The sequence below is a fragment of the Lepisosteus platostomus genome, chromosome 15 (assembly GCF_059453375.1).
Source record: "Lepisosteus platostomus isolate fLepPlt1 chromosome 15, fLepPlt1.hap1, whole genome shotgun sequence".
NCBI lineage: Eukaryota > Metazoa > Chordata > Actinopteri > Semionotiformes > Lepisosteidae > Lepisosteus > Lepisosteus platostomus.
This window is the reverse complement of record NC_142625.1, coordinates 14,301,864-14,317,109: the sequence shown is the minus strand read 5'-3', so window position 1 is coordinate 14,317,109 and position 15,246 is coordinate 14,301,864. Positions and strand designations below refer to the sequence as shown.

The following is a 15,246-nucleotide window of genomic DNA, read 5'->3' as shown; positions in this document are numbered from 1 at the left end:
CATAATCTAAATTTGTGATTTGACTTCAGAAGCTCTGATGGTCAATCACCCGAGTGTCTGATTCAATTTGTACTCTCATGGCAATGCAATAAAAGGGAACAATTTCCATTCATTCATGTTCCCACCTCTTCTACAAAAAACCCATATTCCTGGACAAACAGAAAATACAGATTTTCTCCTTTCTTAAAATTCCTAATTTTGTGAAAATTTGACCTCTGTTGACTGACCCCCAGCTGCCCTCTTTTCAACAGCCTTTTGATCCCTCACTTCTCTGCTCTGAAAAGGATGTAGCCCTTCTTTTCATGTTACACTGACTTCAATGTGTCCTTTAGAGCTCATTAGAGCACAAAACAGTTCTGTGAAGAGATCATGTTTTACAGGTCCAGCTTTCCCCCCTTGCAGAAATGTTTTGTCTTTGCATATGTCCTCCACTCCCCCGTCTGCTCTGGGGAATACACATTCCATTAGGCCTTTCAAAGCCTCCCAGCAGTGGTCCTGGTGCTAATAGCTTAAGAAGCCTTAAACGGCTGATGAATGAGCTCTCTGAAATTCTGGGAGACATTTCAGTCAACAATAAGAAAAGCCAGCAGAGGTCTTCCAATCCTCACTTGCTGAATCAATTTTAACTGCACTTTAATTTTGCAATCATTCCCTCAACCAAAACTGTTGCTGGAAGACTTTGCCGATGACCCATATTGCTCAAGAGACATTTAGTTTGCAACAAGGTATTTCTGTGCCACATTCACTACCCTTCTAGTCAAAGCAATTAATTGTTTCCCTTTAACTGTGAAGTTGTTTGCAGAGGATGTTTAAGATTTTTAAAAGCTCGCTGTTTAAAAGGCAATTGTCCTAAGTAGTAATGTTATTCACCTTCTGCCATGTATCACTGAATTTAACTCTCTGCTCCTCACCAGTTTGATCTCAGGTCACATTAAAGGAGTGGTGGCTGATGAAGATCATTAGTCTTGTCATTAATCTTATACATTAACTGACAAGAGCCATGTGCAGCTACATACCTGCCCCTTGCATGCTGTCATCTCCCTCAATATCAGCTCCAGTCTCAGATATGTTTGGTCTTAAGGATCTCTCTTCTTCTGCGTCTTCAAATGTTCTGTACACCCACTGAGTCAGGCCCTGAGACAACAGTTCACAGAGGGCATAGTTAGTACTGACAAGATATTGCAACTTCTCTTACAATGTAAGCAGAAGAATAACGGTAGACTCTAAATCCAACAGGGCAATTCAACGAGCAAACTCTGTCAGATGACGTAAGGATCTTGGTGATGTTACTGTACATGTATAAGAAATACGGGACATTTTTATTTAATGTGGGTCACATCTCCAAACAAACAATGACTTTCAAGAGGCAGCAGGGTTTCTGAAATAACTGTCTCTCCATTCCCAACAGGATGCAAGAGCATCCTAAAGGAAGCGGATGTGTGAATTTGGTGCAAAGGGTTGATGCTGATGCTGTCACTGTCACCATTTCAGTTCAACTACCTGATCCACACATCCCAATATGGGAAACATGTAGTATCGGAGGTCAGAGCTCTAGATTCTTCTTCTTAGGGCTCTTAGGAACATAGGGAAGGTTACAAACAAGAGGAGGTCACTCAGCTCATTTGTTGGACTTGTGTCCCACACCACTGCATTGCATCACTTGAACAAGTTACTTTGCTCCACTGCTCTGGATAATTGGACAGCTGCATGACAATGGACCAGCGTTCCACTCTGGAAGAAGGCTCAGTCTGCTGAACACTGCAGGCAATGGGAAGAGCTCTAGCCTGGTGAGCCAGCAGGCTCTCCTGTACAAAAAAGGGCCAGCCCCCTGGAGCCAGGAGCCAGTGAGGTCACTGTAATGCCTCAGGTGGAAGCGAATGCGAAAGTCTCACCAGCTCCTGCTGCTCCTGGTTGGCCTGATGAGCTGAAAAGTGCTCCAGAACCTGCAGGTAGCTGTCGTTGTTGACGTTGCTGCCGTTGACCTTGAGAATGCACTGTCCAGGCTGGAGGCCTGCTGCAGCGGCGCTCGAACCTGCGACAGAAAAATTACACATCTGATTAGTACAGTGGCTGTAAAAATAAAATAACAAAAGCAACAAAACCAAAAAACCTGGCGACAGAGGGAGGGTATTTCACACAAACCCCTATTTTCAGATTTATTTATTACCTGAAAAAATGATTCACTAGGGCTAAATAAAAAAAACTAAGAACGAACATAAGAGGGTGAGGAACGTGTGCTGAATACTGAAATAAAGAGGCAATTTTTGCTTACATACCAGAGATCCATCAAGAGCTAATCAACAAAGCCCTCCTAACAACTAGTCATGCTAAACCAGCAATTCTTGTTTGCAATGTTTTTTTGTTCATAGTAGAGGATTTGAACCCTGCTATTATAAAGAAGTAATAAACGACCCCTGATCTATCACCAAAGTTTTGATTTCACCAAAGCAGAATTAACTAAATTTTCATTTAAATTACATTTTAAAAACTTTATCTTCACTGGTTTAAGTCTGATCTCCCCTGACATTCACATACTTGAAGATATCGAGTAATTTACTTGACATACAGTATGTGTCATCGCTTACTGTGGATGTCACAAATTCCCATGCATTGTTTGTGATGGCTTTCATCATTTTGCTGCAGCTCCAAAACAACGGAACATGATTAAAAAACGGAAAGGATCAAAAAGCGCATGAAATCCCATTTGCTATTTTTGAATACTGTGACTTTTGGAGTTGAGGCGCCTGTTGAAAGTCCACAGATTGTATCTTCTAAAAACAAAATCTGACAGGAAGGTCCCTAGTAAGAGCACAAACATCCCTATCTAAACCCCCCTATTAGGGGCTGGCTTCAGATGTGGCACATAAGCCCTAAAACACATAATAATTTCAAACATTTTTCAGATAAGGATTTCATTCATTTAAGCATATTTAAAAAAATGCAATCATTATTTTTATCAAAAGCTCGTAGGTGTTAAATAGAAAGCAGCTATCCATTCATTTTTAATCCACTTGTCCCAGTGAGGCCTGGGTCACTGAAGTTTAATCTAAGGGGAAGTAGCTTGTTCTATGTCTGTGGGCTACAAGCAGCTTCAAGTACTTGAGGAGCAGGTCTCTCTTCATCAAAGGCTCATGTAAACAAAACCTGAGATTCAAAGGAGCAATGCTGAGCAATGTTGATCGTTGTATGTTAAGAGAGTGCTGTTTATTAGCTGAATCCCAGAAATTAAAGCCATGCATGTCTTCATAATAAATAGATGTGTTTGATGATGATAATAATAATAATCTGTAATAGGTTTATTCCATGCTGAAAAAAAGAAGAAAGAAAACACAACGTTTCGGCCGTGGAGCCTTCTTCAGGTGTACGGACAAAACGTTGTGTTATCTTTCTTCTTTTTTTCAGCATGGAATAAACCTATTACTTGTTCCTTTGCAGCCTACCCATGCTGACGCAGCTACCCACCTGACCTATAATAATAATCTGGTTATTTGTGTGTATTTTCAATGGTTGGGATTAATACCTGGACCCTTTTTAAATGGTCTTTCAGGAAAAGGAAACAATAAAATCTTTCCAACCGTCTAAGCACTGCTCAGACAATTTGACTCACTTTCACAACTACTCCTTTAGAAGGGGTTAAAGGTTAGGACAGAGGCTGGAAGCACTCCTTCAGTTCAGTATCCTCAAACTCAAAATATGTGGCTTTAATCTTCTGGGTGATAAACTTTAAAGTGGCTACTTTTAGCCACATTAATTGTTTTGTGTTCATTTGTTTGTTTGTTTTTCTGCTTTGGCCAATTAGATCTAAAACACTGAGTAACTCAATATCACTCCTTCTAAGTGAAAGAGCAGATGATCAAATGGAAACAGGCTCTTCAAAGACTTCCCTCAGAAACAACATTTCATCAAAGGGAACACACCCCTGAAACACATTTCCAAGGCCACAGAATGGGTGAAACCTTCAGCATATCTTCGGATGGTTTCTCTGTGTACCTTCCAGATGTGGTCTCGGATCCAGTGGGCTTAAGAAACGGCTATCAGGTATTTTTGTACTCCAGCTGTTCTACACATTTGGAAACAGCTTTTGCAAGTTCATGTGAAGTATGCCCATAAATCTCATCTGGGCCCTTTTTGTAGTAAAGAAATTTCTTCAAACCAGATAAAACATTTAAAGACAAGTGGCATATGGATTTGATAAGAAATCAATCATCCTTTCCAGGTTTCAAAATTAAAAGCACACTGTCACCCATGCACCACTAAATAGATTTACCAATCCATACAGATGTTATTTGATAAATCACAGTCCGTTGCTGTGCATGATGCTGCCTGAGGTTCTGCCTGTAAAATATTACACTGGCTTTACTAATGCAAACTTCAATGTTGTTCACAGGCTGCAAAGACCCACAACACTCAAAAATGGACTAATTTTCCTAACACCCGATCTAAAGAGAAAGCAGAATGATTTTTATATGTATTGAATCACAAAGAGAAAGAAAAACATTTTTTTACTGTGCCTTATCAGAGGATTCCGATATGACCTGACTAGACTGACATCGAAAGCTCAAGTAATTTGAAAAGCTCTGGCTGACTAAAAGCTGGCTCTTGTATTACTAATAGTTTCAGATCTATTTTCCCTACCGTGTAATCACGTTTTATTTGTAACTGAAACCCCCTGAATTGCCCACGTTATCTAAAGGGGATTACAAACTTTGCCACAGCAGATAAAACCAAGACAACTCCACTCTGAAGCCAAACCCACTGATGCTACTAATGTAGCTCAAGGAAGCCCTCCATTCACACCTAGCAAATAATTTCTGTAAAAAACAGGTATCCACCCGGGCTGTCTTCTGGAGTGCATTAGTTCAGGACTGTTTCAGAAGGTGTAGGTAATCATGCGAGAGCAGGAGTTCAGTATCTGGTAATAAAACAAGCAGATGCTACTGAGCAACACCCTGCTTGACTTCCAGACTTCAAAGGCACATCATAACTTACAGTGGCGCATGGACGTCAAAGAGCTGAATGCTTCGATGTTGAAAGCAACATTCTTTTTTGAAAGCAGCGTGAGAGGCAGCGAGGCCCAGCTTGCTCCAGATCACCCACGGGCTCCGCCACGCCTGTGCCACGCCTTTGCCACGCCTGTACCTCAGCAAGGGAATCACAGACGCAGCCAAGGGCACCAACCAACAACAGCTGAGGACGCACTGCTGGGTCTCGTGCCACCCTCCTCCCCAGACAGCCAATAAAGAGCTCAGGTCCATCATAAACATAACTGAAGTATGGTTCCAGTTAATCTACAGCAAACAAACGTGGGATGCATACTATACAGTATGTCCTGCAGGCATGTTTCTTCATTGCACCACTCAACGCATCACCATATCAAGTTAATGCTGCTACAACGCTGCTTTACCAATTTGCAAACACTATAGCTGACCCACTGATCCTCCTGAATTTCCATGAAATTCATGTTTTTCTGATCACTTTCCTGTGATGAAAACCATTATGGTCTCAGCCGTCCCCTGAGATCTCTTTGCCCTAAAGCAAACCTTACAGAAAATAACATCGGGAAGTGGCAAATCAGCAAATAGGAACATGCATAGATGCTGCTGCAGCTTTTTGAAAATAATGTTTCCCTGTAGGCTTCAGAACAAAATGCCCTGATAGGAAAAGGCTCAGGTACTTAAAAGGCTGCAGAGAGACACGTTCTGCTCACTATGCTGTCTGATTCCCCAAAGGTCCACTGAGGATTCCACATTACGAAAATAATCATATCTGCAGAGCCAGCCCTGAGGCAGAAGAAAATACATTGCTGTAACATTTCCATCTCTCAAACACACACCCGTGACTCAGTCACCCCCTCATAATATGTACAGTGCCGCCTGTTTTTCATGGACGAGAATCTTTTCTTGGACGAGAAGAGGACCAGTTTGCAATATCTGGAAGTCTACAGAACGAGGAAGGAAGATCAGATGTTTAAATGTGAAAAATAAAATTGCACAACCATGACATCATACAGTTGTAACTAAAGTTAACTCCCTCCCTCTGTGTACATGATTTTCCAGGGGAAAAGTAGAATCTGTACCTTTCCTCACAGCATGGACGTGCGGCGGACAGGCCCCTCGGATTTTAAAGGAAAGGGCATCTGGGCAGTCTGAGATTTTGACGATCCTAAAAAACAATCCATAAAAAACTTAGACATCTAAGTAGAAGCAGAGATTGCAGAAACCTTAAGTGTGACAGTTAACATAAAGCACACACCAGGCATTTCTCTCCCTGGTTTTACACAGCCAGATGACATTTGTTCCTGCTTCGGCTCCCTCCAAATTGTGGGTTAAAACACTACACTTATTCTACCCTGAATCACTGGCTGAGTGGATGAGTCCCTCAGATTAGGATGAGATACTGTATTAAATCAGCTGTATATTAAAACTGACAGACACAGGGTCACAATGTGGTATACTTTTTAAAGCTTTCTCAGAAGTGACCACATGCAAACTACACATGACTCCCACATGCTGAATAAATATATAAAATAGCTGAACAGGAACTGAGCTAATGTTTTCTTGGTATAGCTGTCACTTCTGCAAACAGGAATTAGAAATAAATACCACATAGAACATGTCTGTACCTTGGTGGACCCATGTTTTAAATAATTACCGCTGGATAAAAGCAGCTTTTATCTAAGAAAACTGTACATTTTGATCCCTTTTAGTTTGACAGATACAAATATTAATGAACAATGTCTATGTCTCAGAGTCTCACATACAGTGCTGAGTAAAACTTCAGATGGTAGGATGTTTCAGACTGTGCAATCCTATTATCGTCTATATTTTTAGATATTTTATTGGTTGTCAGGGAAAGTCAAATTGTTCCATGCCAAGACAACACAGCATTATTATAAATGATTATAAAAGCACATTTCATCTGTACTTTGCATTATATACTCACTGTTTCTATAATTATTTCCAGTGCTGTATTGGTGGTATTACAGGTCATATACAGTGCCATTTTTCTAGGTTTTCATTTGTAATTATTTTCAAGAATTGTTAAGCATTGTTTTCACTTGGAGGTTGTGTGTTACAAAGTGTAAATAAAGGTCAAATAAAATCCGATTTAATGCGTCTTGATTTAGGCTCTTAGGCTACGAAAGGTGTTACTTTAAAAAGGTTGTGTAGACTTTCGATATGCATTGTATGTATATCAGGGGTCTCCAGCCTTGCTCCTGAAGAGTTCTAATTCAGTAGCATATTAACTGTGATCAATTAAGCAAGTTATTTGTTAAACTAAGTCATCTGGAAATCGTTTGGAACAAAAATTGAATACCCAGTACATATGTACCTGTACTGTATATACAAAGCTTTTTCTTATCCCATCTGCTATCTATCTGTGGTAAAAGACCAGACATTTCAGATACAGGTTCCGCACGGAGCAGATGGACATATTATTTGGAGACCTCTAGCTGATCCGGACCATTGTTACAAAATAATAACAAAAACGAGGGTCATATAAAAGAGATGTGTGGGCTCAGACCTAAAACAGATTAAAGTGGAAGTCTGCTAACCAGAAACACAGCGGAAACGGGTGTCATGTGACAGAAGTCTGGTTTTCTTTGTTTAACTAGAGTCGCTTATTTTGCTGTCATTCTCTAGAACCCAGACGAGTATCATGTAGGTTGAGAACCTCAATTTAAATCACACGACGGTCCTCCTTCCTGCCTGCGTTATGGTGTCGGCCTGCGGTCAGCTTCCATTGCAGCAAATGAAAAAGCACCAGTTACCAGCTCAATCTGGCCTGGGACCGAACAGCAGCCACTACAGCTCTAACATTTGAACGTTCACCTAATTGCCGTCAAGTCCTTGACTTCTGTAGGACTCTACATGCTGTTGGGAAGAGTCCGTGTGGGGTTGCCACGCTGTGATCTTTTGTTCTCTCGGTCGGGGCCTGTGACCGGGCCTGCCGCTGAAAGGCGCCTCCCCCCCCCCTCTCCTCCCTCTGAGACTCACTCTTTTGCCTTCGCAGCCACCAGCAGCCTGAGGGAGCGCCGGATGCAGAAGGACTGGTTTATCATGGTCTCCACCTCCTGGAAGGGCCTCAGGAACACCAGGTCCTCGTTGATGGTGAGAATCTTCCTGCCCACCTGCAGACCTGCAGTCTGAACACGGGGCGATGAGCAGCGGTTAAGAACAGTGAAAAGCAGTGAGAGAAATCTACATGCTGCAAGGCACTGTAAAACATTTACATGTTTGCTGAAGCGCCATGTACAGTAAATCTGACCATCTTCTGAAAACATCTGAATGCCGTTTCATGCCTTTAAACATTTTCCATAGTTTATCCCCACTATGCATGTCTTAAGGATTGGTTGCATATTTCAAATCCGTTTCACATGCTTGTGTAAAACATTGCCAAATTTTCCAAGCCGTGTGACGCTGACAGTGGCCCCCCAGAAATGTTGATCTACATTGAGCCACAAATTCCACTTCATCCTTGTAAAATAGTCAAAGCCGAGGAAAGGCCACTGCAACAGCGATTAATAATGAACGGTTATGTGAAAAAGGCCATTCAGTCTCTGTCAGAGCGATATTAAGATAAGTGTGTAAAATATGTGGACAGATGGAATCAAGAGCATGCTGTATTTATAGATCACACTTAATATACAGTTACTTGTCAAAGTTGCTAGGACACGCATGACATGACAGATGACTTGTTTGGGAGTCGGTGCAATTTGCTACCATCTGCTTTACAATTTAGTTATTAAGCTCCATACATTTCCCTCCATCAGTCTGTAGCTGGAGCAGATTCCATCACAATACAATCACAGTACAGCACCCTGAGCATTCCCTCTGACTGCCCCACTCTAAACTGTCATCCAATATTCACAAGGGATAAAAAACAGAAAGCAAAATCCTAATTGTTTTAAATTTTGAAACCCTTGAGAATAGTTATAAAATTCAATTTCTAAGCAACAAAGTCTGGGGGGTTGATTCATAAAGTAAAAGTGAGACAAACTGAATTTCTGCACAATATACTGTCAAAACACTACATTCACTGCTTGACTCGGGGGTCCTTATTCTTATTCTACCCTATTCTCGCCCTGTCTTCAAAACAGTCGCGAAACAGCAGAAGCTGAGGTGTGAGGCAGGTTGGGAGATGTTTGAGTGATGGTTGAGGTGATAAAACAAGACAGCTAAATAAAAGAAAGTAGCAGGTTTCATCACTTGTGGAAAAATTGCCATGTTCACTGTTGCAGACAGAAGACATGTGTTACATGTGCGCTTGAATTACAGGTTTTGCGTCTTTACAAAAAACAGTTTGGGTGTTAATGCAGCTCCTTCATCTGTAGAGAAATCAAACGCATCCAGCTCAAGTTTATATGCTTGTCTATTCCTGGATAACAGATATAGTCATTAACCAAGAGAGCCCTGAGTTGGATAGTTATTTTCAATGCCGGAAAGAGCACAGGAGTACCAATCAACAAAGCCTAGGAGACCACAAAAAGGGATGAGCAGATTGAACAGTTTCAAATTTCAAGCCTACAATATTCTCCTCTGTCGGTGATAAGATTAGAATCCCTGATGAACCTGAGGCTGCATGAACAGACCAGCAGGAAAGCTGCCGAGGTTCACTGTCTGACCTTCCTTCTCCTGGCGCGGATGTGCTGTGGTTGTTGTTAGCTTGTGATAATCAATAAGCTCATTGTGCCAGTAGAAAAGGAACTATACCTGCTGTTCTGTAAGTCCACAACTTCATGAAGCCCTCCAAACAGAAAAATGTATTTGTAGGTCTGCCCAGAAATTCCAGATTCATCCTTGGTGGAGTACCTATTGATTTGCACTGCAATTTTGAATTTTGTTGCTCAATTCTACTAAGCATCTCCATTTAAATGAGACTAAAAGCCTAGAGCTGCTACACTAAACACTAAGTCTTTAGGATTTTGGGACATCACAGACCTTAATGTCATGACATTTCACATGATCATTTTATGAAAAGATGGCAAAGGACTATAGCTCTTTGTGTACGCTAAGGCACACACTGTGGCATCATGATAAAGTGCCTGGCTTGGGGAGATGGAGTATCTTGACCTGAAGAAAAGATAATGAATGCCTTGTTTTGCTTTATCCGGCCTCAGCATCTCACTCCTTTCCTCCTTTCATGCTTATCTGTTGTTGCTGTATGTCGCTTTAGCTGCCTAGAGGATGGCCCTTAGAAAACAACTTGTGGCTTTCTGAGGGAGCCATTTAGTATTCTGCTCTGTTCTTCTTTAAGCTTCATGGCCTTTCAACCAGGGCTTCCATTCAGCAGTCCCTTTAAAAGACAGAACTTGTCTCAGTAGGACAGTGTGGGTTTTGTTGAACGGGTCCAGGGGATCGTGTGAGAGACACCTGCATAGAAAAGATCTCCGGTGCTCTGACACAGCTCTCTCTCTGCTTCCACGAGAGTGAAACTGACATCACGGTTTCACGCCTCAGGCTCCAGGCGAATTTGAAATGGCATGTCTTATTACCCTCAGCGCATCTCAGGAAAATCCAGGGAGATGCTAAACACGTAGAGCAATCAGAACTTGACAGGGCAAGCTAACAAACCAGTGCATTTTTAATTATAGCTTGATTGTGTATCAACCTGTCTGGGAAGAAGTCATTCTAGAAGGGTTTCTGACACCTGAGTTATAATTAGGCACTTCACAGCTGGCCCAGAGGAGTTAAGTATTCCCTTAAAAAGCTACAATTCTTCTCTACACAGAGAAAGCACTCTAACAAAACATAATATCTTTCAGGGGTGATATAAAATGTATCATAACCTCTTTCCATTTCCTTAAAAAGGCAGTTATTTAAATTAGGGTCTTAAAGATCATAGTCCTGCAGATCTTGTAGCACTCGATGAGGGCAACTGAACTACACTTCCCAGAAGACCTTGACTCCTCAAGTGTCACTGTGGTTCCTGCACGCTCACTTGTCTGCTCAGTCATGTGAGTCAAGAATCATGGATATAAAGATAACTTAGTGCTGCGATAGGTGACCCATTAAGAGGGTCCATTCCAAGAGAACCTTGGAAATAATAAATAACTGGTTGTCATACCCTGGAAATTCCACTCAAACACAGCGGTGAGGGTAAAAGCAAAACAACATAGCTGACCAGGATTCCTCTCATTTTCTAAAATCTCTCATGCAAAAAACATTGTAAGACTTGTCAGCTTCCCAAAGAGTTTCTCTCTGTGAATGTGAAAACGATGCAACTCGCAGCAGCCCAATTACTCCAATTTGCATGGGGCATTGTAAGCAACATGAGGCTAGACTTTCATTAACAGTTCCGAGAAGCTCCGTCATGCGCCGGGAGTCTCACTGTGTACCGGCCCACCATCCCTTAGTGCCTCTTCTGAGTAACTGCCTCAAGTGTAAGACCCCCAGCTCATACTGTACCTTCCTCTCCACATGGTGATAGGAGAGAGAAAAAGGTGATAGAATATCTGTCTTCTCCCCTAATGAGTCTTCTTAAGTATTTTTCTGACCTATTTACCTTGCACTTCTTCTTTGTGAGCCTTCTCTCTCCTTTCTCCATTGCTGCTTACCTCTGGAACTGGACACTGGACGGTGTCACTCTAAGAGTGAATTTCCCCCCCAGTTTGCCCTGCCCCTCTCACCTCTCTCCTACACTCAACTGGTGCTCTCAAGGGCTGTTAGGCCTTCATAACCACCATCATCCACTCTGGGTAACAACTGACTATCTTTCTTCCAGCGCAACAGTACTCTGTGTGGGGATTACAGAGCCTGAATCATTGTTTCTGCCTTCATGTGGCTTCAGGTAGGGCTACAGGGCTCTTCTGATGCTGTCTTGCCACAGCTCGAACAACCGATGAGTAGAAAGCAGAGTGGCCTTGACAGCCCCTCATCAAACACACATTTCAAGACATTTAGGCCAAACATTCCTAAGGACCAGCCGAGTCTGATACCCACCTCAGCATGAGAGCCCCTGCGGACAGCCTTTACCACTATCGCCTTGTTCTTCTCTTCAATCTCAAAGCCGTAGTCTTCCTCCTGGGGGTGGATCTGGTGAAAAGAGGAAAAGGATTTACCCTCCAAACTCCATCCTTACTCAGGCCGTCCACACTGACCGCCTGTCTGCCGCTGGCTAACAATGCAAAGGCTTCAAAACACTGATGGATTTCCCAATGGAGAAAATTTGTGTAATAACATTCCCAGATTCATTTTTTCCACAGTTTGGTTTATAACATAACATAACATCACTTTATTAGCCCTTTATAATTTCTTGCATTAGGAATTAATCTTTTCACATACCCCAGCTTGCTCTCCATGAGACACACAGACAGGGAGAGAAGCTTGGGGTCAGAGCGCAGGGTCAGCCATTGTACAGCGCCCCTGGAGCAGTTGGGGTTAAGGGTCTTGCTCAGGGACCCAACGGAGTAGGACTCCTCTGCCGGCTGCAGGATTTGAACTGGCAACCTTCCAGCCACAGGTGCAGATCCTTAGCCACAGAGCCACAGCTCCGCCCCTATATACATATACAGATATATGCAGTTTATATGAATTTTTGCAGCTGTTTTTAGAAAGAAACATGGATGCTAAATGCCATTTGAAATCTGTACAGCATATTCACCTAAATGTGTCAAAAATAGAATGGACTATATTTGGTTTATACATTTCACAAACAGCACTTATGGTTTATGGGGAAACAGACTTACTTGTCACTATTTTAGGAGCTGTAGTACACAATAGCACTTCAGACCAGAAAAACATTGTACTTCCTCAGAGTGACCTAGTGCTCATTAGAAATCAGGAAATGTACTACTGCTCTTTTTAGGGATTGATAATTACTTTCATACTATGAATTTGCTTGAGTGAGAGACACATAGGTATCATATACACAAAGTATCTTTCATTTTATTTTAATATATATGTAAAAAGAAGAATTAGAAGCCTCCGTTCATTTAAAATAAGCATCCTTCAATTTAATGCAGTGTCATTCCCTGGCTTGTTAAATATGATTTCCTTAAACTTATTAAAAGTGCACTGATATGGTACTGCACCTTTCCATCACTTATCACCTGAACCCCTAACTGCACGACACAATGAGTAAAAAAAATATTCTGTGTGAATAACTCTTTAAAATAAAGCCCTCCGATATGAATTCAATATGAATTCAAATAAATATCATTACAATACAGTGCCCATCTGCTTCAAATTTTGAGAGGGAGATTCAGAAACATATACATCTCCAGGTATCCATCTTTCAGACCTGGAGACAAGCAAAGCTGTTTTATTTAAATCCTTATTCCAACATTTTACCTCAAATCAAAGGGGTTTGGTGAACCCCATGAGACATCCGTTACCTCCATTAACCACGACAATACCGATTTCTTTCTTTTCTAATTTAATCTTAACTGAACAGGATCACAAAAGGATGCTCTCATTGACAATGCCAGTGTTGCCAGTAACCACCAGCTGTCTTCCTCCTCCTGTGGTGCTCAGATAAGATGGGTTATCAGAGCCCTGTCGGTCACAGAAAAATCCGGAAACCAAGATCAGTAAAACAGCCACCACAGGACCTACAGCAATGATTACAGCAGTTTTAGATGGATCATTGTCGTGGCTGTTGAAGAAAGGAGCTAATTAATTAGTAGCTGGATGGCGTTATTCCACCTTTCATCACAAAACAATGTGCATCGTCTTTCCTGGCTAAATTCAGGCCCATTTTAAATCCTCCTAATGCACTGCAGATTTTGAACACAATGCTGTTTTTGTTTTCTTTCCTCCCTTTCTTTGAGCACCTGCAGTTAAATGCCAGATCCTGAATGTGTTATTAAGCCGAGAACTGACCAACTTAGAACCAAGGAGACTTTGGTGTTGATTATTACATGACAATGCCGAGACTTCTCTCCTCTCCGGTGTGGTTGAAAAGTGCACGGTTGAACCGAACAATTAACCAATGCTTTCCTTGTCAAACAGTTAAAATCAACCAATATAATATTTTCTCTCCATCCTTTAATTCCTGAAAAGAATCCTGTTTCATTTTTTCTTTCTAGATGTTTGGTTCGATTTTAAAATATCACAGCGAGAAGCTCAGTTTCATTGACCACTTGGAAAAGAGAGAATGATGTAAACGTTGTGCTGCTGGGTACAAGAAAACAGAACAAAAAGGTTGTCCACAGGTCACTTTGCACCTTTTGCAGCAAAGCAAGATGGAATTACATTTCAAACAGAATATTGAAATGTCAGAGCAGAATCGCCAGTCCATCCTTCGTGTTTTCAGTAATGATGGGCACTTGTTATGACTAATAATAATAATAATAATAATAATAATAATAATAATAATAATAATAATAATAATAATAATAATAATAATAATAATAATAAAGCCTTATACTAATATCTCAGTGATGAAGTCAATTCATTAGGAAGCCATGATAGGCAAAAGACAGGGGACATTCTTCCAGGACACCAGGGTAACACCCCTACTATTTTTGAGAAAAGACCTGGGATTTTTAATGATATCTCCTTCTCTTTAAATCAGACAATACATACCCATATGAAACCATCTGCAATGAAAAGCTATTTATTTTTTCTGTAAAATATAGGTATGATACACTTCAGCAGATCCCTGACACAATCAAGATTATTAATTCAGTAAAACAATACCAGCGACTTGTTAGAAAATAAATCAATAAATCGATGGTTAGGATGCGCTAACTAGCTTTAAGATCAAGTGTGGTCAATTGAAGGTTCCTGACAGGGTTTAGTAGTATTAAATTGAATATCTGTGAAAACAATATACTTCTTTGCTGTGCCATTCCTGTTAAAGATAGGCCAAATGATGTTGCTGTCTTTGGCACTTATATTCCTTTGTGTTTTTTAGACACTTATTATCTTTGTTTTTAACTAAGAAGAAACAAACGTAAAACAATTCCAGATCATTGCTCCTCCCCTTCCCACCCCTGCAAAAAGAAAAAATAGACTTTTGTCTAGCATTTGTGTTCGTGAGAAAGAGAAGGAGCCAAACGAGCTGAAAGTTCACACAGCTTCTCCTACCAGCACACAGACAGTTCTTCTGTGAGGTTTTTTTTCCATGGTGGTACAATGAATTCAAAGCCCAAATAGTGCTAATTATGTAGAAATGAATTCAATCATTCATCATTTTACTTGATTATGGCAAGCAAATCTGAAGCAATGTTTCAGAGCAGTAACCAGTAAGTAGTGCCTATCGTGTGCACACTGAATGTGTGTGTATTTGATTACTGAACCA

General features: G+C 41.1%; 1 protein-coding gene across 2 annotated transcripts in view; it reads right to left on the bottom strand.

Moving 5' to 3' along the window:
• The window catches only part of prex1 (phosphatidylinositol-3,4,5-trisphosphate-dependent Rac exchange factor 1), a 139,178-nt gene that overhangs the window by 30,005 nt on the left and 93,927 nt on the right, over positions 1 to 15,246 (bottom strand). For both annotated transcript variants that reach the window (XM_088608467.1, XM_088608468.1), the window contains exons 17-21: positions 11,943 to 12,035; positions 7,998 to 8,146; positions 6,077 to 6,162; positions 1,893 to 2,032; positions 1,017 to 1,134 (exon numbers count right to left, since the gene is read on the bottom strand). In XM_088608467.1, coding sequence (XP_088464593.1) covers positions 1,017 to 1,134; positions 1,893 to 2,032; positions 6,077 to 6,162; positions 7,998 to 8,146; positions 11,943 to 12,035 — 586 coding nt within the window. The remainder of the gene's footprint in view (positions 1 to 1,016; positions 1,135 to 1,892; positions 2,033 to 6,076; positions 6,163 to 7,997; positions 8,147 to 11,942; positions 12,036 to 15,246) is intronic.